At 41.8% G+C, this 26,945-nt stretch overlaps 1 protein-coding gene across 1 annotated transcript in view; it reads right to left on the minus strand.

Moving 5' to 3' along the window:
- EVC (EvC ciliary complex subunit 1) overlaps positions 1 to 26,945 on the minus strand; it is a 1,160,741-nt gene that overhangs the window by 198,709 nt on the left and 935,087 nt on the right. The window contains exon 13 of the mRNA XM_044055566.1: positions 21,758 to 21,867. Coding sequence (XP_043911501.1) covers positions 21,758 to 21,867 — 110 coding nt within the window. The remainder of the gene's footprint in view (positions 1 to 21,757; positions 21,868 to 26,945) is intronic.

Below are 26,945 nucleotides of genomic sequence, written 5' to 3' on the forward strand. Positions count from 1 at the left end.
TGATTGTCTGCCTGAATCAGGCAATCGTCCAAGTACGGGTAAATTTGAATATTTCTCTGCCTGCAGTATGCAATGGCTGGAGCCAGGCACTTTGTGAACACCCTGGGCGCAGTAGATAAGCCAAAGGGAAGTGCAGTGAACTGACAGTGCATACAGCCTGCCCTGAAATGTAGATATTTCCTGCAAGATTCCCTTATGAGAATGTGCAGATAAGCTTCTTTTAAGTCTAGGGTGACTAGTCAGGAGTCCTTGGCTAGCATAGGAAGCAGCTGTTGTAGTGTAAGCATTTTGAATTTTGGAACAACCAGGAAAGGTGTTGAGAATGGACAGATTCAGGATAGGGTGCCATGAGCCTTTTCTGGGCACCAGGAACAGTCTGGAGTAGAAACTCTGTCCCCTTTGCTCTACTGGGACAGGCTAAATAGCCCTGATACTGAGAAGAGAAAGCACTTGCTTTTGATCCTCTGCCCACTGGTTTGGAGGAAGGTCTGGCAACCCACTTAGGGTTGGCAGTGAGTGGAAGTAGAATCTGTATCCCTGGGATACAATGTTTAGGACCCATCGGTCCTGGGTATGGACATCCAGTTTTTTGCATGCAGGGCGAGTTTTCCTCCTAGGGTTGCAAGTACTTGGGCATGGCTGGGAAGGATGACAGACAAGTCATTGTGAACTTTTTCCATAAGGGGGTGGCTTACCACTCCCTGTTTTTGAGGTGGGGCACTCCATTGCTTAGATCTCTGCATACCCTGAGACTGTAGTCTTGGTGGACTGTTGCCCCTGGGTTTGGACTGAGAAGGCCTTGGAGGGACTGGAAAGGACCAGTTTTTAGAAGGCCAATGCCTACTGACTCTAGGTGGCTGTACCTGTAAGAAATCTTTAACAGTTTGTATAGAATTAGCTTTTTTCTCCTTTTTAAGAACAACTTCTACTTTAGTGCCAAACAAACATTCCCGGTGTGTGTAATGGAGCATCTAGTAATTTTGCTTTGACATGGTCTGGCAAGATTTGTTCCTTCAGCCAAGCATGCCTTCTCAGAACAGACCCAGTGACAGCAGCCCTGCAAGATGCTTCTAAAGCATCAAAACCACACTGCAAAGTATGTTTACCAACTTGGTTTGCAGAATGCATTAACTCTTGTACATCTTTATTTTCTGCACAATTTGGAAGCAACAACATTTTCTGTTTAATTAGTTCCATAATATGCTGCTGGTAATTCAACATGTGAAACTGGCAATTTAAAGCCCTTATGGCAAGAGTTGCAGAGGTATATACCTTCTTACCCCATCTATCTAAAGCTCTAGAGTCACTGTCCGAAGGGTTAGAGTTTTTGGCTGTAATAGCCTTAATACCCTTAGGTCACTGTGAAATGCTCTCTGGATCCGCAGTGGGATTCTTAAAGAGAAATTTGTGTTTGTCAGGTACTCTGTGGTACCTGTCAGGCTTTCTAGGAGCTGGTGGTAAAGTATCAGGAGAACACTGGATTCCATGAAGACAATCTACAATATCCAGGACAGGGAGTATAGCTAGAGGCCTGTGCTGAGGCAAGTCTAAAAATTCTCTGAGTCTCTTTTTGGATTGTGGGTAGTTCTGGCATTCCCAGCAGAAATGCTCCCTTAAGGTATGCAAGGTTTCACCAAAACAAAAGTCCTCTGGAGGGGAGGCAGAGAGAATGGAATCCTCTACATCTGAATCCTCTTAAGTAGATAAGGGAATGTCCTGGTAATCAGAGGGATCAGAGTCATCGGACTCATGGTCTGTAGAATCAGAAGGAAAGTCAATCCTTTGTCTTTTAGAGGGGGAAGGCTGGCTTCCTCTAAAGTTATAAGGTCTTCAGCCATTCTAAGTATTACTTGCTGTGGCATGGGAGCTTGAGCATGCGTTTTGGTCATCAGTTTTCAAGGTGTAGTGCAAACTCTGGGCCTGAGAAACTCGGTAGGTTTAGTCAGAAACTAAGTAGATGTTTTAATACAAACATTGGAAGGTTGGAATACACCTTCAAAAGCCGGTGCCTGCACAGCAACTCCGAACCCATCCAAGGTTGAGACATCCGCAGATTCCATAGATGAAGAAGCATCTTGCGGCATACCGGACTCCAAATGGGTCTCAGCAGAGGCCTGCAAATCTGTAGAAGTGGGTATCGGGCTGCAAAAGCGCCTCACTGAGTACTAGCAGACTGGCAACTAGCTTAATGGAAGCGTCGTCGGCAGTTTTGGACCTATGCGGTCTGACTCCGTCTTTATCCTTCAAGTTTTTTCATAAGATCAGTAGTTGGATGGCTGATCAAAGCCATTTCGGAATATGGAGAACGAGAGCAAAAGAATTTAGCAGCAAAAACAGCCCAAAGATGAACAGTTTGGGCGTTAAACAAGGCACAAAACTGACAGCGAGGAATGTCATGGTCTGGGCCTAAACAAGTGACACAGTAAGAAGGAAAATCTCTGTGAGGTATTTGCTTTCCACAGGCAAGGCAATTGTTAACTTTTTCTGACATCGGTTAGAGCAAGAAAAAAGGATCCCAAATGGGGCACTTAGCTTTAGAAGACTTCAGGTTTGAAACTCGAACAAAAATTTCAGGAAGCGGCCAAACGGCACTTGCGAACTGCTTCTGCTTCGGGCTCCCGTGTGGCAAGAAAAGCTGATGTAATGGTGTCGGCTGCATGTTTTATAACCCCTGATGACCTAACATCATGGAAGAGGCGACAGCATAAGACACAGAAATCCCAAGACTCTGGTATTTGGGCAGACTGAGGGCTACCTGCAGGGAGATAACCCAAGTGTGATAACTGCAACAGTGAAACACGAAGAACATCTGAAAGTCTAATAAAAATACAGACAAACTTAGGAATTTCTTGCAAGTGGGGGTGAACGGGAATATGCAGGTATGCATCTTTCAAGTCTAGGGAAACCTGAAAAGCTTGAGAAAGGATACAAAGGAAGTAGAATTTGCAAGGAGAGCAGCGTGAGAAATGGTACTTCTAGAAAAGTGTTGAGGTGGGCCAAGTTCAAAATGGGCCTCAAAGTGCCCTCGTTTCTGGAGGCAAGAAAACATTTTGAATAAAAGCCTCCTCCTGGATGCAAGTGGGCAATGGCTCTAAGGTACCATGGTCGAGGTGGTCCTGTAAGACAGGTGGAAGAGGAATTCCCCTCAGTGACAAAAGTTCCCTCCAAGACATCTTGTAACCATGTTGCATGATGGATAATATCTAATTCTCTGTAGTGATGAACTTCCAGGCTGGAAAGGACAAAGCTAGTCTTTTTGAGAACGGAATTTCTACACCAAGAAAGGAGGACGAGGCAGCAGATAATCAGACAGACTTTGACTTGTCTGGAAAAGAAGCTTTTCCAGATGCTGAGTTTCTTATAGGTGTCTCTTGAAATCTTTTCCTTGGTTATTTCCTGCCCTTCTGCAAGGACTTCTGTTCCCTCTACACAAAGGAAGTGGGGCTTAACTGGATAATTTCTTTGACACCTAGGTACTGACATGAGAAAAATGTATTTAAAGTCCTACATCATTTTACCCTTTTGTTGTAGTCTTGGAAACCTCTCTTGCAAAAAATCCAAATAAGAGTTTCCTGTGAAGAGGGACACCATAAACTTGGCCATAACAACCTAAAGCAAATCTCCTAATAACAGATCCAGTGGCTGCAGCCCTGGAAGAAGCCTCTTCAGCATCATAGATGCATTTAATGAAATGCCTTGTAACTTGTGTAGCTTGTCCAAGCATAGAAATCACTTGCTGTTTAGTGGCAAAAGCCTCAAGGTTAGCTATAGTTTTATTTAAAGACCTCTAGAATGGACAAAAGGTATTTTATTATCTGAGCTGATAATTTAAGACCCTAAAGGCTAAAGGTTTATAAACCTTCTTACCATACCTATTCATGGTCCTACTATACCGGTCTGTTGGCAACAAATTAGCTGGTGGTAAAAGTTTAATAGGTTTATCACTGAAGATATTAAAAACAGAAGAGCCCGCTACAGGGTTTTTGTAGAGAAACTAAATCCTCAGGTACCTTATAAAACGTATAAAGCTTTTTGGGACCTGAGGGTTGGGAATCTAGAGAATTAGAAATGAATGCAAAAGCATTCAGCAAGACCTCATAAGACTGAAGGAACAGAAGAATGTGTACATGCGTTACCTCAGGCCCATTTATTGCATCTTTTTTGTATGCCAGTAGTCTGTTAGGATTTCTGGCCAAAATGTTGCAACATTTTAGTCATAGTCTCCCCCAAAAGAAATTTCCTCAATGGGAGAGTCAGAGGGCAAGGTACCATAACCAGAAACAAGTTGTGCAAAAGAATGAATCTATGTTGAGTACGCTAAGGAATCTTCATCTGAACCAGATTACTCTTCTTTAAATGAAGATTCAGGTTGCCACTTCTGAGGGTGGGTGAGGAAGAGAAAAAGTAGAAAGGAATGAAGAGAGGTTAAAAAGCCAAAACAGCCTTGTATAGGACTTGTGAATATTTAACCCATTCCTTTTATTGCAACTTCTGAGTATGAGAAACGTGTTTGGTTTTTTGATTCTTTTTCTTAGGGGTGACTTTAGCCCTCATGAAGTCTAGTGGGTCAAAAACTAGAAGGACCATAGTCAGAGTGCCAAGCACCCCTTCCCTAACAAGGATTTGAGAAATGCCCTCAAGTCTCACTGAAATGAGCACCCTGGGTTCCTCCTCCTCAACCATATCTGTACCTGCATGAGCAATCTTATCAGACATGTAAGTGTTAGACACTATACTGGCCTCTGGTGGATCTTGGTAGCGAATTTGTGAGAAAGACCTGGGCATATAGTGGATTCCTGCAATATATCAGCAGATGCGTTCAAATCAGACTGGGCAGCAGAATGCACAGGCCTAGTTTTCTTGCACTTCTTCTAACATACCAGTGGGACATCCAAGGCTGAAGGTTCCAAAATTTTTGATTGAGTGACAAGCTTCACACAACGGTTCTCCAAGTATGTATTTACAGAAGAATGCAGAGTTTGGAGGGTTTTGGGAACAAATGATTAGCAGATCTGACAGTTTCTGTAATCATGTTCAGCCCGTAAACAGAATAAACATCATGAGGGGAGGTCCTTATAAGGTATCTGCCTACTACTATTACTACTACCTAAAATTGTGGATATAAAGGAAGTGGATAAAGTCTTACAGGGACAAGTGTTGTGAAAAGATAAAGAAGCAACATATTGTAAACTTTATGAAAAAGAGTTCTCCGTTGCCAGACAAAAGCATCACTGTCATAACTGTGGTGAAATTTTCTGCAATGCCTCTTCTAACAATGAACTTCTTCTGCCATCCTCAGAAAAATACAAGAAAAAAAGATTCCCCAATGAGGCATTTACCTGAATAAGTCTAGGCAATGGTATTTGTCAGCAACAACAACATGGAGAACAGACCGAATAAACTGAAGGTCTTGAGTTTGCATTGGCGGCAAGATAGTCAGAGGATCTTATACTCCTATGTCCGCATATGTACCCCTACTCCCATGTGCTCAGGTCATATACTGGACTTGAGTGAACACAAGGTTATGATATGTCAGCCGGATGTCAGGTTACCTTGGCAAGATGACTCAGTCAGTACTGTTATGCTGCAACAGTGTTTTAAGGAAGGATGTCAAAGACTGCATTGGCTAGAAGCCATATCGAAAACAGCTGACCTTTCTACTTTTTTATTTTGAACAGGATTTTTTGAATATGACAGATTAATGGGAATGCACACAGATAAACTCTATTCCAGCCCTGCTGAAAGGTACACTGAAACTCACCAAAAAGAAAGCTGAGTATTTGAAGACATCTATTAATGGAGTATCAAACATGCTTATTGATAAAAAAAAAAAAAAAAAAAAACTTGAAAATTCATTTGTCATTGTAGATCCAAGTGGATCATCCAAGTGGATCATGTAACTGAATCTATCTGCCAAAGCAGTGCACTATCCCACTAAAAGAAATGTTGTGAGCTGGACAGTCAACTCTGTATATAGTTGAAAGGACAGAGTCTACCTCTGCTTGTTTTTTGCACCATACTGCTTTGACACTGTCAGACTATCTGAACAACCCTTTGTGTGAACAACTTCTATGGCTAAAGTTAGATACATTTAAGCAGATTGTGATCTAAGATAATACCATGAGTCATGCACTTTGCAGTTTCAAGATAACTCCCCATCTGGAGTTTGAAGTACTCACTAGGAGAATGCAGGATGGATTGGAAAGAGCAAGGAGTAATGTTATGTTTCTCTTAACTGCCTTTTCCAGAAAAGTCCATCTTTGGAATAAACAAGGATCACAGATAACTCCTCCTCCTTGAAGGAGTGGATTGCCTGATTTCATGGATCTTAGAGGTAGTGCTGAGAGTTTCTTATGCCTTAAAAATAAAGGAAGGGAAAAATTATCTTCAAATCCTCTATGGGTAGGCATGCAGTATATATTCATCTACATAGGGAAAAACATGAATAACCCTTAATCTGAGAGCTGCAATGGCTTGAGGCCAATTTTATTTAGAATATTCTTGAGGATATGTCTAGACTGAACAGAAGAACTATAAAATGTAAGTGTTCTTCACGCACTAAACATCTGAGGAGCTTCCTGTGTGAAATGACATGCCAAAAAACACCAGTGATATCCAGGATGACTGCACAGTAAGCCTTATGAACGAGGAATAAAAAAAGTTATGTACTTTACCAGAACACTCCATCTATTTTTTTGATTTTCATTCCTCCTCGACTGATGGTTTCGTTCCGAGGCATCAGATTCAACTCGGCCACTTGTAAAAGCTCGAGGCAATCCACTTGTAAAAGCTCAAGGCAATCCAGAACTCTCAAGATTCTCCCTTACCCACAATCCACCCTCCCCATAACCTCAGATCTTGTTTGCAAGCAGTAAAAAAAAAGACGTGCTCTTATAACTTATACCTATATGTGAATAATTTGGATGAGGAGAAGGAGAGAGGCAGTCTCAGAGAGGAAGGGGCAATGCCACCTCTGGAGCAGGTAAGGACATAAGGATGTAACTCAATAATTATATCCTCTCGCTCTTCTATAAGAAACCTAAAAAAAGGTTGGAGGGGAGTTGAGGAGGAATGAAAATCAACAACACAGATGGAATGATATGGTAAGTACATAACTTTTTTTTATCTGATGTTGTCAATTTTAATTCCTTCCTCGACTGATGGGACAGAGTCCCCAGCTACTTGGAACCCTGGGTGGATTCAAGTAAGGAAACTTAGCACCACTGAGCCAAAAGATGCTCTACCTTTGGACATCAAATCCAGTTAATAATGAGAGATAAAGGTGTGAGGGGAAGCCCAAGTTGCTGCTGAACAAGTATCGTCCAAGGAAGTTATTGAGTGGAAAACTGCAGAGGTAGCTACAGCTCTGGTAGAATGAGCCCGTACTTTGTAAGTAAAGCCATTCCTGACTTGTTATAAATAAAGGAGATTCAGTCAGTAAGTCATTTAGCTAAGGCAACTTTAGATACAGGTGCACCGGACTTCAATCCTACAAATGATACAAATAAATCAGTTTTTGAGATATCTTTTGTCCTATGAAGATAAAAATGCAATTGTCTATGAACATCTAGTAAGTGTAGTAAATATTCTCCTTTGCTGGAATAGTCCAGACAAAATACTGGAAGACTAATACATTGATGGATGTTGACTTGTGATACTATCTTGAGCAAAAAGGAAGCATTAATTCATAAGGATACTCTATACTTATGGAAAATAAAATATGGAGGTTTAACCAACAATGCTTGAATTTCTGAAATTCATCTGGCGGAGGTGATGGCAACTAAAAATAAGGTCTTCCAAGACAAAATTTTTCGGTCACAGTCATGGGCAGAGACAAAGGGTGGCAAAATCAAGAATTGCAGTACCAGACTGACATCCCATGGTTGGCGTGGGACCTTTAAAAGGTGGTTTAAGAAGAATTGTGCCACACAAAAAGGCTTTGCATAGTTTATGAGAGGCTAGTAAGCAGCTATGAAATCAGTTGTGGAAATTAGAAATTGCTGCCAATTGGACTCTCACTATTGAAGAACTGGCCCCTTGGTTGAAAAGCAGTGTCAAGAAGTCTATCACATGATTAATTGGTGCCGAGAATGGATCTCTATGCTTTCAAATAGCCCAATGTACAAATCTTTTCCACTTACTAGTGTAAAGTTTCCTAGTGGATGGCTTACGGGAAGATAGCAAGATGTGACACACAAGGGAAGAAAGCACGGATTGTCTGGCTGGAGAAACCAAGCTGGAAGCTTGCGGCTTGGAAAGTCCAGATGTGTCATGCTCATTGGATGAGAAAGGAGGTCCGGAGCTTGGTCCAGAATCCAAGATTGGAGAACTAAGTGACACCACATGAAGGGAAACCAAATCTGTCAAGGCCAAAGGGGGGCAATGAGGATAACTTTGGTCTTCAACCTGGCAGCTCTCTGTAGGAATTTTGGAATTTGGGGAATTGGGAGATATGCATACAGTAATCCAGGGGGCCAATCATGGAGAAGAGCATCACTCGGTGACTCCTCCTGTGGGTGTATCAGGGCAAAATAGCTGCTGCACTTGTTTAGGAGTGGCTGGCCCCATTTGTGGAAAATTTGTTCCACCACTTTCTGAATGAGGGACCATTTGTGATGTAACAGTATGCACCTGCTCAGCTTGTCTGCTAGCAAGTTGGACTTCCCCCGAATATGTGCTGCTAAGGGAAAGCGGTTGGAAGATATTGCCCATTGCCACACTCTTAGAGCTTCTCGACATAGGGGATACGATCTGGTTCCTCCTTTTTTGTTGATGTACCAAACCACTGACATATTGTCTGCTTGAATTGCAATCATTTGTGATGGAAGGGTACCCTGAAAAGCTTGCAATGCTAAAAGCACTCGTCTCAACTAGAGTACGTTGATATGCAAATTGGCCTCTTCAGGGGACAGCATACCTTGACTGTCTTTCCCAAGTACCCCCCCCAGCTGGGAAGCATCCGTGGTCACTATGGCTTTGGGCTATGAAGGGACAAACAGACGACCCTGTAGCAACTGATCTGAATAGATCCACCAAATCAGATTTTTCTTGCTCAAGTTTGGAATTCGTATTGGGGCTGACAAGGTAATTGAAGAATCGACCACTGTGATGCCAGCATCCACTGGAGAATTCACATGTGAATCCTGACTAGCGGAACAAGGGTGATCACTGCTGCTACTGATCCTAGAGTTTGTAGTGCTAGGCAAGAAGAGATTGTGGTACTGCAAAGTATCTTGTTGACTTGTGACATTAAGGTTTGAACTCTGGAAAGGGGAAGGGAGGCTACTGTTGACCTTGTGTCGAGCAGAGATCCTATGAATTTTAGAATTTGAGTTGGCTCCAGATTTGACTTCTTAAAATTTATAGCTGTTCCTAACCTTGTGCAAACGTGGAAGACTTGTTCTTTTGCCATAATGAGTTAATACTTGGTCAGAGTGGTAATGAGCCAGTCGTTTAAGTATGGAAACACACAGAATCCTTGCAGTCTCAAGTGAGATGCAACCACTGCCATACATTTGGTGAACACCCAGGGGACTGTGTTGAGACCAAACAGCAGTACTCTGAACTGATAATGACTGGCTTCCAGCCAGAAGCACAAGAATCTCCTGGATCACCTGTTTATTTTTATATGATAGTAAGCAAATTGGTCTCCAGTCCCCTGTTTTCTTTTGCACTAAAAAGAATCTCAAGTAAGTTTTGGATCATTTCTGGTCTGGGAGGACCTCTTGAATGACTTTTGTCAGATTTTGTATTTGTATGGCTGCTTGATCTCTCTGATTGGGTGGAACATCGGGGATTTTCCTGGAAATTGGAGGAGGAAGATAAAATGGAATTGTATATCCTCTGGATACGATGATCCGCACCCAAGTAGCTTTTTCTTATCTCTAGCCAGGCTCTTTAGTGCAGGGACAAATGATCCCTGATTGCCTTCGGAGGGGGACAATCGGGCCTCCGTTCAGGAGTGTTGGAAGGGTTTTACAAAGAAAGGTTCTCTGGGTCCTTGATGTTTGCAGGTCTCCTCTGCCATGAGGGTGACGTCTACTATTTCAGTCCCCCCCCTACCTCTGGGGGAAGACCATCCACATGCATCTTGGAAAGGTCTTTGTGATTATTTGAACCACATTTTTCAACTTCCCTGATGATTCCTCGAGAAGGGTCTTGGGTGTGAGGGGGGAGGGGGTGTTGGAAAAACGCAGACCCATGGCAGAAAGGGTCTTTCCATCCTTCTCACACCTAGACAACGTATCTTTTACTTTGGGCCAAAAACAGATGTGCTGTCAAAAGGAGCATTGACAAATGTAGACTTAAAAGGCTCTGCAAAGTTGTCCAGGCACATCGAGGCACGTCTCTGGATGGCTATGCCTGAACCCACTGCCCTTGAGGTTTCTTCTGCCATGTTGGAAATAAGCCTCATGAACGAGTTTGATATCGATTGAAGGGTTGCCAGCTGTGAGGTGACTGAGTCCTTCACCTCCTCATACACGGTTCCTGTAAGGGTATCCAAGAGTTGCTTTATCAGATCCCTTTGTAATCTGTGAAATGTGCCAGGTAATTCAGGGACCTAAAGGCAAAGGTCCCTGAAGTGTAGACACGCTTACCAAATCTGTCCATGGCCCACGACTCCTTGTCGTGAGGATGAACAGAGGAACTTTCATTGGTTAGTTCCTTCCTGGTGCCCGCCACTATGACCATGGCATCAACAGGGGGTCCCCTTGGACCAGAACTATTTGTCTTCCGGAGGGGTCATCATTTTATCAGGTTTCTTTGGTATGGGCTCAATGGAGTCAGGCTCCTTCCATACCTGCAGCAAGACCAAATTGAGGTGCTTGTCGGCAGGTGGAATCACCCAAGACGTAGATGGGCCAGTACCAAACACGTCCAGGATTCCTCCAACAAAGGATTGCTGGGCTTTCAGCCACCTCTCTGTTTTAGGATTTCAAGGATGCCTCCCAATCAAATGTCAGCAGGAGGTGACTGTGGGGATCCTTCACCCTCTTCAAAATCTGCGTCTTCGATGACAGATTTAGGGGAATCTAAATACTTCCTCTTACATGTCCTCTTCCAGGGGACCTCTTCAGTGGAATAATCTGGGGAGGTTTCAGAAGAAGTAGAAATACCCAACTGGGTGTCCTGAGGTTGTATCTGTTGCCCTTGTGGGAGGGTTAGCAGAGACTTCTGATGCAGAGCAGGGGAAGATACGGAACCTGAGGGGATAAAACCAGTCTGTGTCATGGAAGCTAACCGGGATCTCTCCAAAGTTTTAAAGGCCAACCTTCCCAGAGAGGGATAGGAACCTATGCCTGAAAGGAGGGCTTTTTGATCCCCAGTCCTGCTGTGCTCTGAGGAAAGCCACCCCAAGGAAGAAGCTGGAGCCAAACTAACCCTTGCCACAGCTCCGAGGTGCAGAGACAGCTCCAAAGCTCTCAGAGTCAACTGAAAGTCCTCGAATCAGACAAGGCAGAAACAGCTCTGACAGCTCTCTGGATCTGATAGCTCAGAGGAGTTCACAGCAAAAGTACAGTTGTGTACCTACCATAAATGTAGATGTTCAAGTTTATTCACTGTTGTAGTCATTACACTTGGGTTATCCTGCTGGCGGGTGACCCGCAGTCGTCCCGAGTTCCAAAGTCTTGGTCCGGTGTTGGTTGCTGTCTTCCCTGACGTCAGTGCGCCAGGGGTATAAAAGATGCAACCGACGCCATTTTCTTCAGTTTTTCTTGCCCCAGATGTCAGGTGCCCCCAGATAGGAAGGCTGGAAAAATAAAATTATGCCAAAAAGTATGCATGTACTAATATAAACATTTCCTTCATCTACAAGCAAATACACCACATAGGTTGTATAGAGATGAGAAGTACAGAAAAGTCCCACCAATGAAGAGGGGGATGGTGGGTGGGTAACTTGGACTGCAACAGTGAATACACTCGAACATCTATATTTATGGTAGGCACACAGCTGTACTATGTTCATCGTGTTTCACTGTTGCAGTCATTACACTTGGGTTGAATCCCAAAGCTGAGGTTGGGCGGCTGGGTCTAAATTGGATTTGGAGAGGCTACTAGGCCCTGCAGAACTGCGGTGGCAAAGCCTGCTTTGGATTTAGAGTAGAGAGGTAAGTGATAGTGCTTGGTGAAAGTGTGCACTGAGCTCCAGGTTGCAGCTTCTAAAATGTCCTTGGTTGGTACCCCTCTGAGAAAGGCTGCTGAGGTGGCTGCTGCTTTGGTAGAATGTGGCCTAATGTCCTTAGGCACTGACTTGCCATGTTGTGTATAACAGAAGCGGATGCAGTGTCCTATCCATTTTGAAATTGTCTGCTTTGTGATAGGCTTTCCTTGTGATCCTGCAGCATAGGCTTCAAACAGTTGCTCAGTTTTTCTGAAAGCTTTTGTTTTGTCCAAGAAGAATCGTAGCTGTCTGTGTATATCCAAAGCGTGCAGAAGTCTCTCCCCTTTATTCTGGGGATTTGGGTAGAAAGTTGGTAAATGAATGGTTTGGTTCAGGGCCACATTGGAAACCACTTTTGGCATGAAAGTTGGGTTTGTCCTAAGAGAAACCCTGTCCTGGTGAAAAATGATGAAAGGTTCCACAGCCATTAATGCCTGTAACTCTGAGACTCTTCTTGCTGAAGTTATTGCTAGGAGCAGAGCAGTTTTCCATGATAAGAATTTTATATCAGCTGTGCTGGCTGGTTCGAAAGGAGGCAGTGTGAGTTTTTCTAAAACAAAATTGAGATCCCAAGTTGGTACTGGTGCTCTCCTTGGGGGTCTTATGTTTTTTGCCCCTCTGAGGTATTGTTTTAGTAGAGGATGTGAAAAAATAGGAGGTTCCGTATTGTAGTGAGCTGAAATGGCAGTGGCATGGGTTTTAATTGATGAGAAAGAAAGGCCTTTGTCCAGCATCTCAGTTAGGTATTGTAAAATCTGAGCTATATCTGGGACAAGTGGTTTGAGCCCTTGTGCCTGGTTCCAAGCACAGAATCTCTTCCATTTTTCTGCATAAGATTTCCTAGTGCTGGGCCTCCTGGCTTCTAAAATGACATCCATAACAGCTTTAGAGAGAGGTGCAGTCTGAGTGGCTACATTATCTGTCATGCTGCCAGATTTAAGGTTCTGAGTTGACTGTGCAGAATCTGATTGTTTTGTTGAGTCAGAAGATGAGGCATTTGAGGTAATGGCCAAGCTGGGCCTTGAGACAAGCTCTTTAGGATTGGGTACCAGTGCTGGCGTGGCCAGTCTGGGGCAATCAGCATAATTTTTGGTCTTTCTTGTCTTACTTTTAGGAGCACCTTGGTAAGAAGAGGCATTGGAGGGAAGGCATAGACTGTCAGGGCTTTCCAGCTGAATGATAGAGCATCCACTTTCCATGCTTGAGAGTGATAAGTTCTTGTGCAGAATTTCTGTAGTTGGCAATTGTGAGGGGCGGAAAAAAGATCTATGTCTGGGCATCCCCATTTCCTTGCTATCATGCTGAACACCTGTGGATTTAGTTTCCATTCGTGAGGGTCCATGAGATTTCTGCTTAGTTTGTCTGCCAGTGTATTTTTTGTTCCTGGCAGGAATTCTGCCTGCAGATGTACTTGATAGGTCAGTGCTGTGTTCCACAAAGTCATGGCTTGCCTGCATAGGGGGTAGGAGTGTGTGCCCTCTTGCTTGTTTATGTACCACATAACTGTGGTGTTGTCCGTCTTTATTAGTAGTTGTCCTAGATGTAGTAGGTCCTTGAAAGCTGTCAGGGCATTCTGTATAGCTAGCATCGCTTTCTGATTGATGTGAAGATGCATTTGCTCCTTGGGCCACATGCTCTGAATACATTTTCCTGCCATATATGCCCCCCCAGGCATAATCCGATGCACCTGCTGTTATTGTCTGCCTGGCTGTGGGTAAGGTGAAAGGCTGTCCCTTGTTGTGGTGACAGGCCTGGGACCACCATTGAAACTCCTGTTGTAGGCAGGGAATTAAAGTTATGATTGTCTCCAGGCTGTGACAATGTTAAGTCCAAACACTATTTAGATACCATTGCAGTTTCCTCATATGCAGTCTTGCACATGGAATTAGTAGTATGCAGGATGCCATGAAGCCCAGGGCCTGCAGAATTTTTCTTGCAGGGAGCTGGATTTTTGTTGCCATCATTTGAAAGTAATGAATCAGTTGCCTTTGTTTGTCTGGCGTGAGATAGGCCATCTGGGCAGTTGTATTTAAGCTTGCACCCAGGAATATTATCTCTTGAGAGGGCACTAGTTTTGATTTCTTTCCGTTTATTGTGTACCCTAGGCAAATTAGTAATCATTTTACAAACGCCATATGCATTAGTAGAATGTCCTTGCTCTCTGCTTGAATAAGGCAGTCGTCCAAGTAGGTATATATTTGAATTCCTTTTTGTCTGCAAAATGCAATTACTGGTGCCAGGCATTTTGTGAAGACCCTGGGCGCAGTAGATAAGCCAAAGGGCAGTGCAGAGAATTGGTAATGCATTGAGCTTGCTATGAATCTGAGGTATCTTCTGCAAGATTGTCTGATTGGGACATGCAGGTATGCCTCCTTGAAGTCCAAAGTAACTAGCCAAGCATGGGTAGAAGGTGCTGTAGTGTTAACATTTTGAATTTTGGAACATCCAGGAAAGTGTTTAGGACTGACAGGTCCAGTATTGGCTTCCAGGCTTTGTCCTTTCTGGGTACTAAGAAAAGTCTTGAGTAAAATCCTTGCCCCTGTTCTTGCTGTGGTACTCTCTGAATAGCTTCCATGTCCAGGAGAGCAGTAATTTGTTTTTGCGCTTCTGCCAATTGGTTTTGTGGCAGGTCCAACATACCTTTTGATTTTGGAAGCGTGTGAAAGTGGAACCTGTAACCCTGAAAAACAATATTCAGTACCCATTTGTCCTGGGTGATTATGTGCCAATTTTTTGAGAAAAGTGCTAGCTTTCCCCCCAGGGGTGCTGCCAAAATAAGTGCTTGGCATCTGTAGAGGGAAGTAATTGGGATTGTTTCTCGTAAGGTTGTGATTTCTCTTCTCCTCCTTTGGGGGCTGAAGCACCCCATTGTTTAGGGTCTGTAGGAGCCTTGGGGCTGAGATCTGCCTCTTGGGCGTCTGTATCTGCCTCTTTGTGGCCTGTCTAACACTGGAAAGGACCAATTTTTTGAAGGCCAGTTTCTGCTAAACCTAGGTGGTTGAACCTGTAAGAAATCCTTTACTGTCTGCATTGATTTTGCTTTATCCTCCATTTTCTTTAACACCTCTTCTACCTTAACACCAAAGTATCATGCTATAGTGGAGCATCCAATATTTTTACTTTAACATGGTCAGGTAAACTTTGTTCTTTCAACCAAGCATGCCTTCGAATAACAGAGCCTGTAACTGCGGCTCTACAAGAAGCCTCTAATGAATTAAAACCACATTGTAGCGTATGCTTTCCCACTTGTTCAGCTGCATGCAATAAATCCTGCATTTCCTTACTGTCAGGACTTTCTGAGTTTGAAACCATTTTCTGTTTTAACAATGACATGAGGTATTGTTGATATTTAAGCATGTGAAACTGGCAATTTAAAGCCCTTACAGCTAAAGTAGCAGAAGTGTAAACTTTTTTTCCCCCATCTGTCCAGAGCTCTGGAATCCCTATCCGAGGGGACAGGATTTTTAGCAGTGGAAGCCTTAACCCCTTTAGGACCCTGAGAAATTATTTCTGGATCTGCAGCAGGGTTTTTGTAAAGAAATTTATGAGAGTCAGGGACCCTTGTAGTACCTGTCTGGCTTGACTGGTGCAGGGGGTAAAGAATCAGGAGACGGACTGGATTCAGAGAAAACATCATCAAGAATATCAAGCACAGGTGGAATAGCCAGGGGCCTGTGCTGAGGCAATAAAAGAAAGTCTCTGAGCCTTTTCTTGGATTGTGAATAATCCTGGCTCTCCCAATGGAAATGCTCCCTCATAGTATGTAGGGTTTCCCCAAAAGAATAATCCTCAGGCGGAGAGGCTGAAGGTATAGACTCTTCTGCATCAGAGTCCTCATAGGGAGGGAGAGAATATCCCAGATCAGAAGAGGTATCAGAGGAAATAGAAACCTGGTCAGAGAAATCATAGTCAGTGTCTTACCGAGGCCTTTTGTCAGGAGGGGGATGGGAACCCCTGATTAAAGTAATTAGGTCTTCAGCCATTTTAAGCATCTGTTTCTTTGGCATGGATGACGGTTCAGGAGAATGCTGTACTTGTTTCCTTGTCTTTAATGGTGTTTTTGACTTTGCCTTGGCTGCTGTAGTGGGCTTAATTGTAAGCTGTGAAGGTCTGAAAACACCCTCAGAAGCCAAAGCCTGCTCAGCGGCTCAGGACCCATCTGAGGAAATAGTTTCCATAGGCCCAATACCTTGAGTTTCCACAGGCCTCGGTGTCTCCACGTGGCTGTCTGATACGGCCTGTGGCTCTGAGGTAGCGGGTGTCAGGGGCTGCGAAAGCGCCTCACTGAGAACCGGCGACTGGCCTAGAAGAGGCTTCGTCGTCGATTTTGGACCTCGGATGCCTGTCCTTTTCTTTGTCATTGCATTTTTTATAAATTCCGGTCGTCGGTTGTTCTGACGGCATTATGTAATTAAACCTTCGGCCAAAATAATGTAAAGCAAAGTCAAACCGACGTTTAACAGTGCGTTTATTGAATCTAGCACAAAACCGACAACTGGTAACGTCGTGGTCAGGGCCTAGGCAAGGAATACAGTAAGAGTGAAAGTCCTTATGAGGTATTTGCTTCCCACAAGAAATACAATTATTAACTTTTACTGACATCGGTCTGGAGCAAGAAAAAGTTTCCCCAACGGGGTACTTAGCTTTATTGAAGACTTCGGTTCTGAAACTCAATTTCGAAAATCTCAGAAGTCGGCCGACCGGCACTTGTGAACTGCTTTTGCTTTGGGCACTGCGCAGCAAGAAAAACTGGAAAAAATGGCGTTGGTTGCATCTTTTATACCCCTGGCGCACTGACGTCAGGGAAGAGGCAACAGCAACCGACACCGGACCAAGACTTTGGAAATCGGGCTGACTGCGGGTCGCCTGCCAGCAGGATAACCCAAGTGTAATGACTGCAACAGTGAAACACGATGAACATCTTCTGATCTGAGGACATGGTGATCTTCGGACCCAAAGATGATGGGCCTGGAAGACTCAGATCCAAGAGTTCCAAACCCATGGAGGGAGTCAGAGGAGGAAGAGTTGAAGGTGGAGTCTTCGATATATGGATTTCTTGACACAAAGAGGTAGGAGCCGAAACAACAACTGGGAGGATCTGCGAAAAAAGCATTTGTCTCACTACCCTCTCCATATCTTCTATTGTGAGGCTCCTAAAAGAGTGAGAGGACTGCCTGGAGGGAGAGTCCAGGCTGTAAAGAAAAGGAGAAAGCTCCCTTGATGGGACAGGGTCCACTGGTGGGGAGTACCTTGTCCTAGGCAGTGTGTTCAACACTGCAGGAGGATCAGAGGTCTTCGAAGTTGATGAATTGTTGTTTTCAGAGACCTCGAATCTGAAAAAGCCGTCTGATCCAAAGAGGTACTTTTCACTTCTGTCTCATCTGAGGGGGTCAAACCCTATAACTTAATTTTCTTCTGTTTGGATGGAGCTGTAGAAACTGTTGGATGTGATGAAGGCCTTTTCTGAAGCTTTCTCGGAGGTCTTCGATAAAACTGAAGAAGAGCACATTGATGATTTAGGCAACCTTTTGGAAGTTTCTCCAGAAATGACATCACCAAAAGAAGATGGTAAAAGGCCCTTCAAGATGACTTTATTCTTGCTTGCTATCAACACTGGGATTCAAGGCATGGCAGATCACATTCCTCTCTTGCAGGTGAAGAGGGGCCAAGGCAGTACACAGTGTGTGTGCATAAGAAAAGGGAATCTTTTGCCTGCATTTCCCACACTTCTTAAACCCTGTTGGTGTTCTCTTTTTCAGTCATGATACACACAACAATAATGCTGTACAGGAAAGACTGTAAATAACACTACAGAAAGGCTTAACAACAAACAAAAGCAAGAAAAAAAAACTAATATATATATATATATATATATATATATATATATATATATATATATATATATTTTACAAGTAAGGGAAAAAAGGGGTAAGGGACTACCTGCAAAGGTAGACAGGCTACGTTAAACATAGACTGTAAGGGAGAGAGAAAAAGGCAAGGAAGAGATATTACGATAGTATGTAGAGTACACTAGCACAAAGGTAGAGAAATTTAGGATTAAGAAAATTTAAGTAGAAAAACCACAAATATCACACTTATCTATCCCAGTAGCTCCAGAATGAAATAACCACATCTTTCACCTAACAGCGGCAAACGAGATCTGAGGTTATGGGGAGGGTGTACTGCTTTGTAAGGGAGAAGCTTGAGAGTTTTAGATTGCCACGAGCTTTTCCAAGCAGTCGAGTCGGATCAGACGCCTCTGATCAGAGCCATGAGTCGAGGACGGAATGAAAACTAACAATATCAGATCAAATGTTTGAAGAGTAACCGTCCTGCATTTTCAAACTCAAGTGTTTACTAAGTTTGGAAAGATCCAAAACATGTCACTAAACTTTTTCTATCAATTTTGGCTAGCACTCTTCTAAAATAGAATGAAAAGGGATGGCAAGGGCTTGTGGAACTGAAAACAAACTATCTTGCATCCAGTCTGCAGCTACATTTTCAACCAAAAATGACTGAAAATACTTTCACACATTGCACTGAGCTAACAAATTCTCTCCTTAACTAAAATAGAACAAGTAGGATTTGAGGAAGAGTTACTGGCAAAGGGTACAAGACGGCATTTTCTGCATCAAGGGTGCAAACAGAAATGAGGAGGAGAAGTCATTGAGCATTTAAATGTTTGCCTTGACTGGTGTGGGGGTGGTGATCTCTTTCTTCTGAGCACTACTACTTCCCTTCCTTACAGCCTATAACAAATGATGTTTCACAAAAGGAAGAATTCTGTGAAGAAGTTTCTTACTATATGGAGACTGTTGGGCTATCTCACTAAATAACCTGGATGTCTGGCTAGGGAGCAAAAGCCAATATCATCCCTGGCCACAAAAGCAGAGTATGAATCTTTGGACACAATGTATATTTGACAGCATTGTTTAGTCTTGCCTTTCTTTTTATATAATTCTTAAATAAAGCTATAAGCCTTCAAACCCAAGAAGAACCATAAGCTAACAAGGAGCTTTAATTTTAATTAAAAGAGCATACACAATACATTTGTTTTAAGCATTACATAAAGAAGAAGCAGACACAAGTAAGAAAATTGTGTTACAGGTAAAGGCTATTTGCTGCTTTATGTAGCAACAGCTTAGAAACATTTTGTCAGCTTCTCTTCTAAGAAAGTTTAACCATCAGAAGCTGCAAGACTTTGTTTGACATCTATCTTAGAATAAAAATCAAGTCATTAGTGACCTGAGATTTACTGAACAGGAAGCGTGCATCCCTTTACCCAGGACATTAAAATCTTTATTAAAGGGAAAACATTTTGAATAATTACTTTTTTACCCAACTAATCAAAAGGCACTGACTTGTTCGACTATTAAGGACATCAGACTTGTAGTCCAGAACTTGCCCCATCATTCAACTTGCGATTTCTAGACAGATATTTTAAACTTCATCATAATACTCAATATTACTATCCTCATGAATTTCATCATCAAATTCAGAATGAAAAGGTAAAAGAAACTGCCTTTCTTCTCTAGAATCACCCATCAAAAAACTGTTTTTCTCAGTAAATTTATTGTAAGCAAATACAACACAAGAATAATTCATAAGCAAGATGCATCAGCTATGCTCAATTAACAGTTTAACAGTTTCAGAATGACAGCAGATTTTCTATACATCAGCTTTATTTCTACCTTTAATCGGTGCATTCTGAGATTCTGGTTTGTGCATGTGTCTGTGCGCCTGCATGTGTAGTGTGTGAATAAAGACAGAAATAAAGTAGGCTGCCCAAAAAAATAGATTAACAAAGGCACGTAAAACTGTTAAATTGTTTCACTCACTCTCAGATTACTCACTTTCATCAACTTAGGGTCGCATGAGAGTCAGAGTCTATCTTGGGAGTTAGTGGGTGCCAAGCAAGAAAATATTCCAGGAGAGGATGCTAGTCTAACATATGATGCATGCGAGCACTCACTAACACACCATATATAAACGTATGGTCAACCTGAAGGCTTGCCTACTAACCTACCGCTATTCTGTTTAGATGTAGAAGGAAACAAAAGAAGCCAGTATAAACCAATGAAGTACAGGATTTGCAGACTTCAGAAAGAAAGCAAACATAGCCAAGAAAATTAAAAGCACTTTAGCCAAGAGCCAAACTTTGGAACCAAAACTTAATAGAGATAAATGAAGCAGTCATACTGTCATATTTAGCTTTAAATTGTGAAAGCAGAAAATAAGAAAATATCACAAAATACATCTTAAGCACATTGTCTTTTTTAGAAGCATTTAAAGCATGCAGCAAACTTCCGAAACGATACTTGGTAAGAAAAATGAAAGATGCCCTTTTACCGCTTCTCTTTTCTCCTGTTAGCAAAACACTGTGGAAAGGCACTAAGTCAGTGATGGTGAACCTTTTGGGTTCAGCGTGTCAAAAATTCAGAAAATGCCTAACTTGATCTGCAGCTGTGTCACCCCCCCCCCCCCAAAAAAAATTAATTAAAAATAAATGAAACACCACAGCTCTCAATACATCAGGGATAAAGCTCAACAGAATCCGGGACAAATCTAGAAATAAGAGACAGAGACATGGACAGTTTTAAACTACTAGTACTATTAATTTCAGACAGTGACAGAAAAAATGAACATGAATTAACATACATTTCCTGACGTAAAATAAGTCTATAAATCTTATTGTTATTAAGTGTAAAAAGTCACCAGTTTTAGAAGGGATTTAGAGGGACAGTTAACAAGAATGTAAAACAGCACACACTTTGAAATGCAGACTACCTGCCCTTTGCAGAAGTGTAACCATGAAGAGAAAACAATGTCAGCACTGCCCTTTGCAGACTCCATTGAGACAGTATACCTAAATAGTCTTTGAAGAACTGGCTTCTGGCACAAAATAATTCAATGCACTTCACATGAGCAACGAATGCAAAAGCAGTTTCTTTGGTGACTTGGGTGTTGGTGAAGACTGGTGTGTCACCAAAAATGTCATGGCGTGTCACCTTTGACATACGTGTCATAGCTTCGTCATCACTGCACTAAGTAATGTACATAAAAGTTCTCAGCCAATATCTGACTTAGGGAGACAGAAAAATCAACTCTCAATAAAGCTGTTCTCACAAAAGAACCAGCAAAGGATTCTGTTTTGCTAAGGTTTAGCGACTCCTTTACACATATTCCTTGTGGTGTTACCTTCAAGGTATAGAATACACTGCAATGGCCAAGGTTATATTAGAATGGCAAACTGCTTTTTCCCTTGAGCACTTTTTGACACTGAGCTGGTAGAAGTATGGTAGGGCAGGCGGAAAGTATTAAACCCCAACATGATAAATAACTAAAAAGATAGTAGAGGAAGAAAACTACTGACTCATAACACACACAGCAAATGTGTGAGCTCAGTATCTACATATGATGACAGCAATCCTTTAAAAATATAAAAGGGCTTAAACTGGCAACAGCTGATCGAAGTGCAAAAGGAACCTGTTGAGAATTTAATTAAGCATGTTTTTTTTTGCTTTTCCAGAACTTCTCTTTCCTAATATTAAACAAAGAAATCAACTCCAAGTACATAGCACAAGAAATACATACTGATCAGTAATGCCACAGAGTCTTAGGATCATTCTCTCAATAGTCTTCTCTTCTCGCTCAATCAGGTGTGCCTGCATATTTGCAAAAAGTACTTGCTCTTCGATCCACATCTGAAAATGGAAAAGACATATATATTCAACTACCTGTAACTATTTAGTAATACTAATTAATACAATATTTTACTTGGAAAATATTTGTTTTAATCAAGTAACACCTGAAAAGGGGCTGGTGGATCGTCCTTGTTTGCAATGACATAATGAAGTAGGACATATACTTATGATAGCCCCATATCAACAGTCATTATAAAGACCTAAAAAAGTAATCTCTTTTAAATGCAATATGTATGCCAATGAACACGGTTACTAAATGTGGCTTTTTTACTTTTATTTTGAATTACTACATATAGCATACTGTTTTTTTTTTGGGGGGGGGCTTATATGCTTGCAGGACACCTACATCTCATTTTTGACCTCCATATGTCTTCTCTAATATCAAGAATAGCTCTCGTCTCTGACATCACTCAGTACAGGTCTGACCTACTTGAACAGCCAACAATGCTATACTGCTGCAGCAGAAAGAGCCGGATAGTGGACAAATGGGTGTCTATGCAGGGTAATGAAGTGGGCCAGCCATACTAATGCCCCATTACTTGCCACCATCTCTCCCCAATAAACAAAACACTGTTCAAGCCTGTTAGTGTGTGTACTATTTTCTACTTTACTTTTGCAATGATCACAAAGATTTGAATTTTATTTAAAATTTTATTTCATAATTTACAGAAAAAACACTGACATAACACTTTCTAAACAAAACACTTTTACACTGCAATCAGAATTAACATGAAAAACAGTGAACTTCTCTTCTCTTAAAACTCACATTGAGTGAAAATGCATTTGGCAACCCATTAAACTACAAGAGATGTGCTGTGATTCATACTCAAAAATCAGATAGTGAAGTACTAATTAATGTCTATGTGAAAGATACAAGAAGAGACACATGTATATAGCACATTTGCTAACAGTCGAACTCACATTTAGTGAAAATGCATCTGGCAACCCAGTAAAATACAAGAGATGTGCTGTGATTCATACTCAAAAAACAAATAATGAAGTACTAATTAACGTCTATATGAAAGGTGCAAGAAAAGACATGTACAGCACATTTGCTAACAGTCAACACAAGCAGCCCAGGAATACAGTTTGATGAAGTAATTTGGAAGAGTCACACAGAAGATAAATGAAGGCTGAGGGAATCAAACCATGAACTACAGGAAGCAGCTCTTTATCAGTGTACAGCCTTACTCATCTGCACTAGACAAACTGTTGTATCCCAAACCATAGGTTCCTATGAACCTAAAATGGGTCGCTAACCAGCTCACTGATAGAAAACATATAGTCAAAATAGGAGAATCCACCTCCAACAGCAGACCTGTAGCCAGATGCGTTCCACAGGGATCAGTCCAGGGACCTCTACTATTTGGAATCTATTTCTCCAAAGTACAAGCAAAAACTAAAGGTCTGTGGGAGACAAAGTTTGCTGATGACTGCAAACTGGGAGCAGTCATAGAATCTCATAATTATGTCAGCATTCTACAAGAGGGTCTTACACAAACAAATGATTGGTGCCAAAGTCATTGTCTTAAACTCAATGCAAAAAAATGTATTATCATCCCTTTCAGTAAGAGCAATGTTCCTAACTACCACATCAATAACAACACCCTAAGTACGCACTCAGTGGTGAGAGACCTGGGCACACAGGTTGACAGCAACCTTGCCTTTGATCAGCATGTCTCCACAGTGGTAAGAAGGGCATTCTATATTGCTTATCTCATAAGTAAGGGCATTGCCTCCAGAAAAAAAAAAGAAGTTATAACTTCCCTGTACTCTTTCCTCATCAGGTCAATAACTAAATACAACATCCCTTTTGTACCTTTCCAAGCACCTGCAGCAAATGGAGAGACCACAAAGGTTCCTCACAAAAAAAAAATTCAAAGTCTTCAGCATCTGTCTCATTTAAAATCACTGTCACTTTATTCAGTTACATACAAACTACTCAGAGACAATCTCTGCCTTACATATAAGGCAGTCTCCGCCCCCTGCTTTATTGGAAATGCTGCATATCTGCAAATCAAATGGTACACGGTTACTCGCTCTAAAGACCTTAACCTGGTATGTGATATTAATAGAACCTGATGGAGGGATAGATTTGTCTCCTAAAGGTTACCACACCTTTGGAACAGACTCCCACTTCATGTCAAATAGAGCACCTCATTGGCCTTCTTCAAATGCAATCTGGACGATTGGATGGGTAACCATAAAATCACCCGGGGAGGTTCCACCTGTGTCCCTCTTGGACAGGGGCAGTAGGTGCTGATCGTGGAAATAAGGGTGCAACTTGGCTAGGTTTGTAAGGACCCTAAAGCCATTAACCTAGTAACTTTCTATGATTCAAACACATTACATGTCAGACCTCTGTGCCTGTAAAAACAAGCTAAAATAAAAACGTATTCACAGTTAAAATATTAACATTAAACCCGGACATCATGCCAACCAATTTATGTGCAGTTAAATAATAAACACACTGTCAACATTAAGGAAACCATGAATCACATGCAAAGAACATGGCTCATATGATGATACGCCTGTTTACGACAATTAATTTCCATCCTTTACACCATACCTACTCTTATTTACAGGCAGTTACTACACTTGCAGTCCAGGGGAATAAAGAAGATTCTAGCCACATTTCCAGTTGCCCAAAAGCACTATCTGGTAAACTGACTTGCTCAAGGAAAAGGCATAAATACGAGACAAAATCAGAGATGTTCGAGACAAAATCAGAGATGTTCCACACAACTGGAGACAAATAAGAGCAGACTACCCAGATTACATAGAAATTAACAGAACAGGTTTGCTTCAAATTGTATTTTCTGAACCACAAAAACTGAAACTCAAACATTTTCAGTAATACTCAGTGATTCACCCCCCCCAAAACAAACAAACAAACAACAACAACAAAAAAAAAAAATAATAAAATAAATATGGTGCTTGCCTCCTGTAGTTAAGGTACATGGTTAGAGTCTCAGCAAGTCACTTAACTAGAATGTGCCCCCTAACTGGGGCATTTTGCGCGCGCACACACACACACACACACACCCCCCACACAATGTGTTTGCTATGTCGGCATGTTTGTCATTATACATAAACTGATCTACCTCCATCACCCCTCCCATTTGGCTTGTCACTGCTACATAAAACAGAAAGACCTCTCATTCGCTGTGAGCCATGGACTTTGTCATTCCTCTTAATGCTGCTGCATAAGGCAGAAAATCTCCCGTTCAGTATTAGCTGGGGGAGTTAAATCATGCAGGGTTGTCTTTGATCCAAGAAATTCAACCTTCACCTCTCTCATTTGCAATTACGAACCAACTTCCTGCTCTGTGTGCATGCTAGCTCCACACAAAGAGAGATTGGAGCTACTGCACGGCAAGGAGGGACTCCACCTACACACTTCTGAAAGGCAGCTAATGGATGGACCATGCTATCTTGCTGAGGATCAACTCTGTACTACATGCTGGAAAACTTCCTCAAAACTCTCGTTGAGAGGACTGAACAACTCATGACTGAAGGGAATGGGGAATAAACACCATAGGTGAAAAGGTGGGAGGAAAAGCCTCTGCCAGACCATCCTGGATACCTCAAATCTGTGAAGAAAGTCATGATGAAGAAAACAAGGAACATAATGACTCAAACATCTCAATACATGGAGTTTTAATAAGCCAAACCAGCAGAAGACAAACTGTGAGCTGTAAGATGGAGACATGCTTAGACAGGAGACAAAGTAGGCAATAGTGCAACTGCAATATCATAAAAATGACCAAGGCCCAAAGATCAAGCACAACGGAAAATGAAAAGCAGTATGCCATACTTCATAATCCTCATTAGGAAAAAGGGAAGACAAACTAGGAGATACTACCCTGGTGGCCAGACACCCTTACAAAAAAGGAAGGAATCCAAAATATTGCAAAATGAAGTGGTAGAAGACAAAAAAGGCAAAGAAAATTAACCTATAAACACAAGTTGGAAATATCAAAAAAGAAAAAGAAAAGACTTTCTGAGGAAAAAATAAAACACGTCCAGTGGTTTTGGAAAGATGTACTCTGAACAAGTCATTCTGGCAGTGGAAAGGGAGGAGAGAGGCCTAAGCTGGAAACACAAAAGAGTAGCCTGAGAAAATTTTATCTGCAGAGCACAGCATATGTGGAATGCCTGAATCTTGAACCTCTTTAGCATATTTTCAGCTACATATTGAGTTGTTTAAGAATTAAAGTTTTCAGTAATGTACTTATACCACGAGTATACTTAACAGACGGTGTGGTATTTGCTAGTCAAATTTGTATTCTTTATTGTAAATAGACTATGCTGATCTTGATTACTTCGGGTACTAACTGCATTAGATAGCAAATCACTCAGAGTAAAGTATGAATCTTTGTAATCATATCAAGTGTCTCATAAGCATTACAGTCCAAAATGTACTGTTTTGAACATTTCTACAAGTATACTACTAGGAAAAAGTTTCTGCAACTATACACACAATTCAAATCTGTCTCAAAAGCTTCAGTTTGTGCCTTGCATATTGGATCATAAGAAATACAAGGGAATTGAGTCTTGCAGCCATTTAGACCTTATCAGCACCCACCCTCAACTGAACCTCCTCTCATGAGGACAGTCATGCCAGTCAAGCCAGGGGTAAATTTATGAATAACCATCCAATCATACAGTTTCTACTTGAAGAATGAATATATGACACTGCTTAATTTTGTAGTGGGAGTCTATTCCTAAGCTGAGAGAGGTTTATAATGAATCTTTCTCTCTCTACCTTGTTTTAATTAAATGTGAAGATTTATATCCCTTGTTCTAGTATATGTGGAACTATTTGCTTTTTACAAAATATCTAGAACCCATAAGTCCCTAATGGCCTGAAAGGCAAGCTATAGATATCCCCTCAGGGGTCTGTAAGATACTGAATACAGGGACAATGCCTCCAGTCCTTTTAGGTAGCTTAAGGTTTTAAGTCAGTGATCTTCTTAGTTAGGAACCTTTGGGGTAGATCTTTCGGGTTGTTTGATATGGCTAGTGAGGTACATCCCCAAAACTCTATCCACAACTGATAATCAAACCAAGAACCC

This window comes from Protopterus annectens, chromosome 14.part0 (genome assembly GCF_019279795.1).
Source record: "Protopterus annectens isolate FY-2018-M chromosome 14.part0, PAN1.0, whole genome shotgun sequence".
NCBI classification, from domain to species: domain Eukaryota; kingdom Metazoa; phylum Chordata; order Ceratodontiformes; family Protopteridae; genus Protopterus; species Protopterus annectens.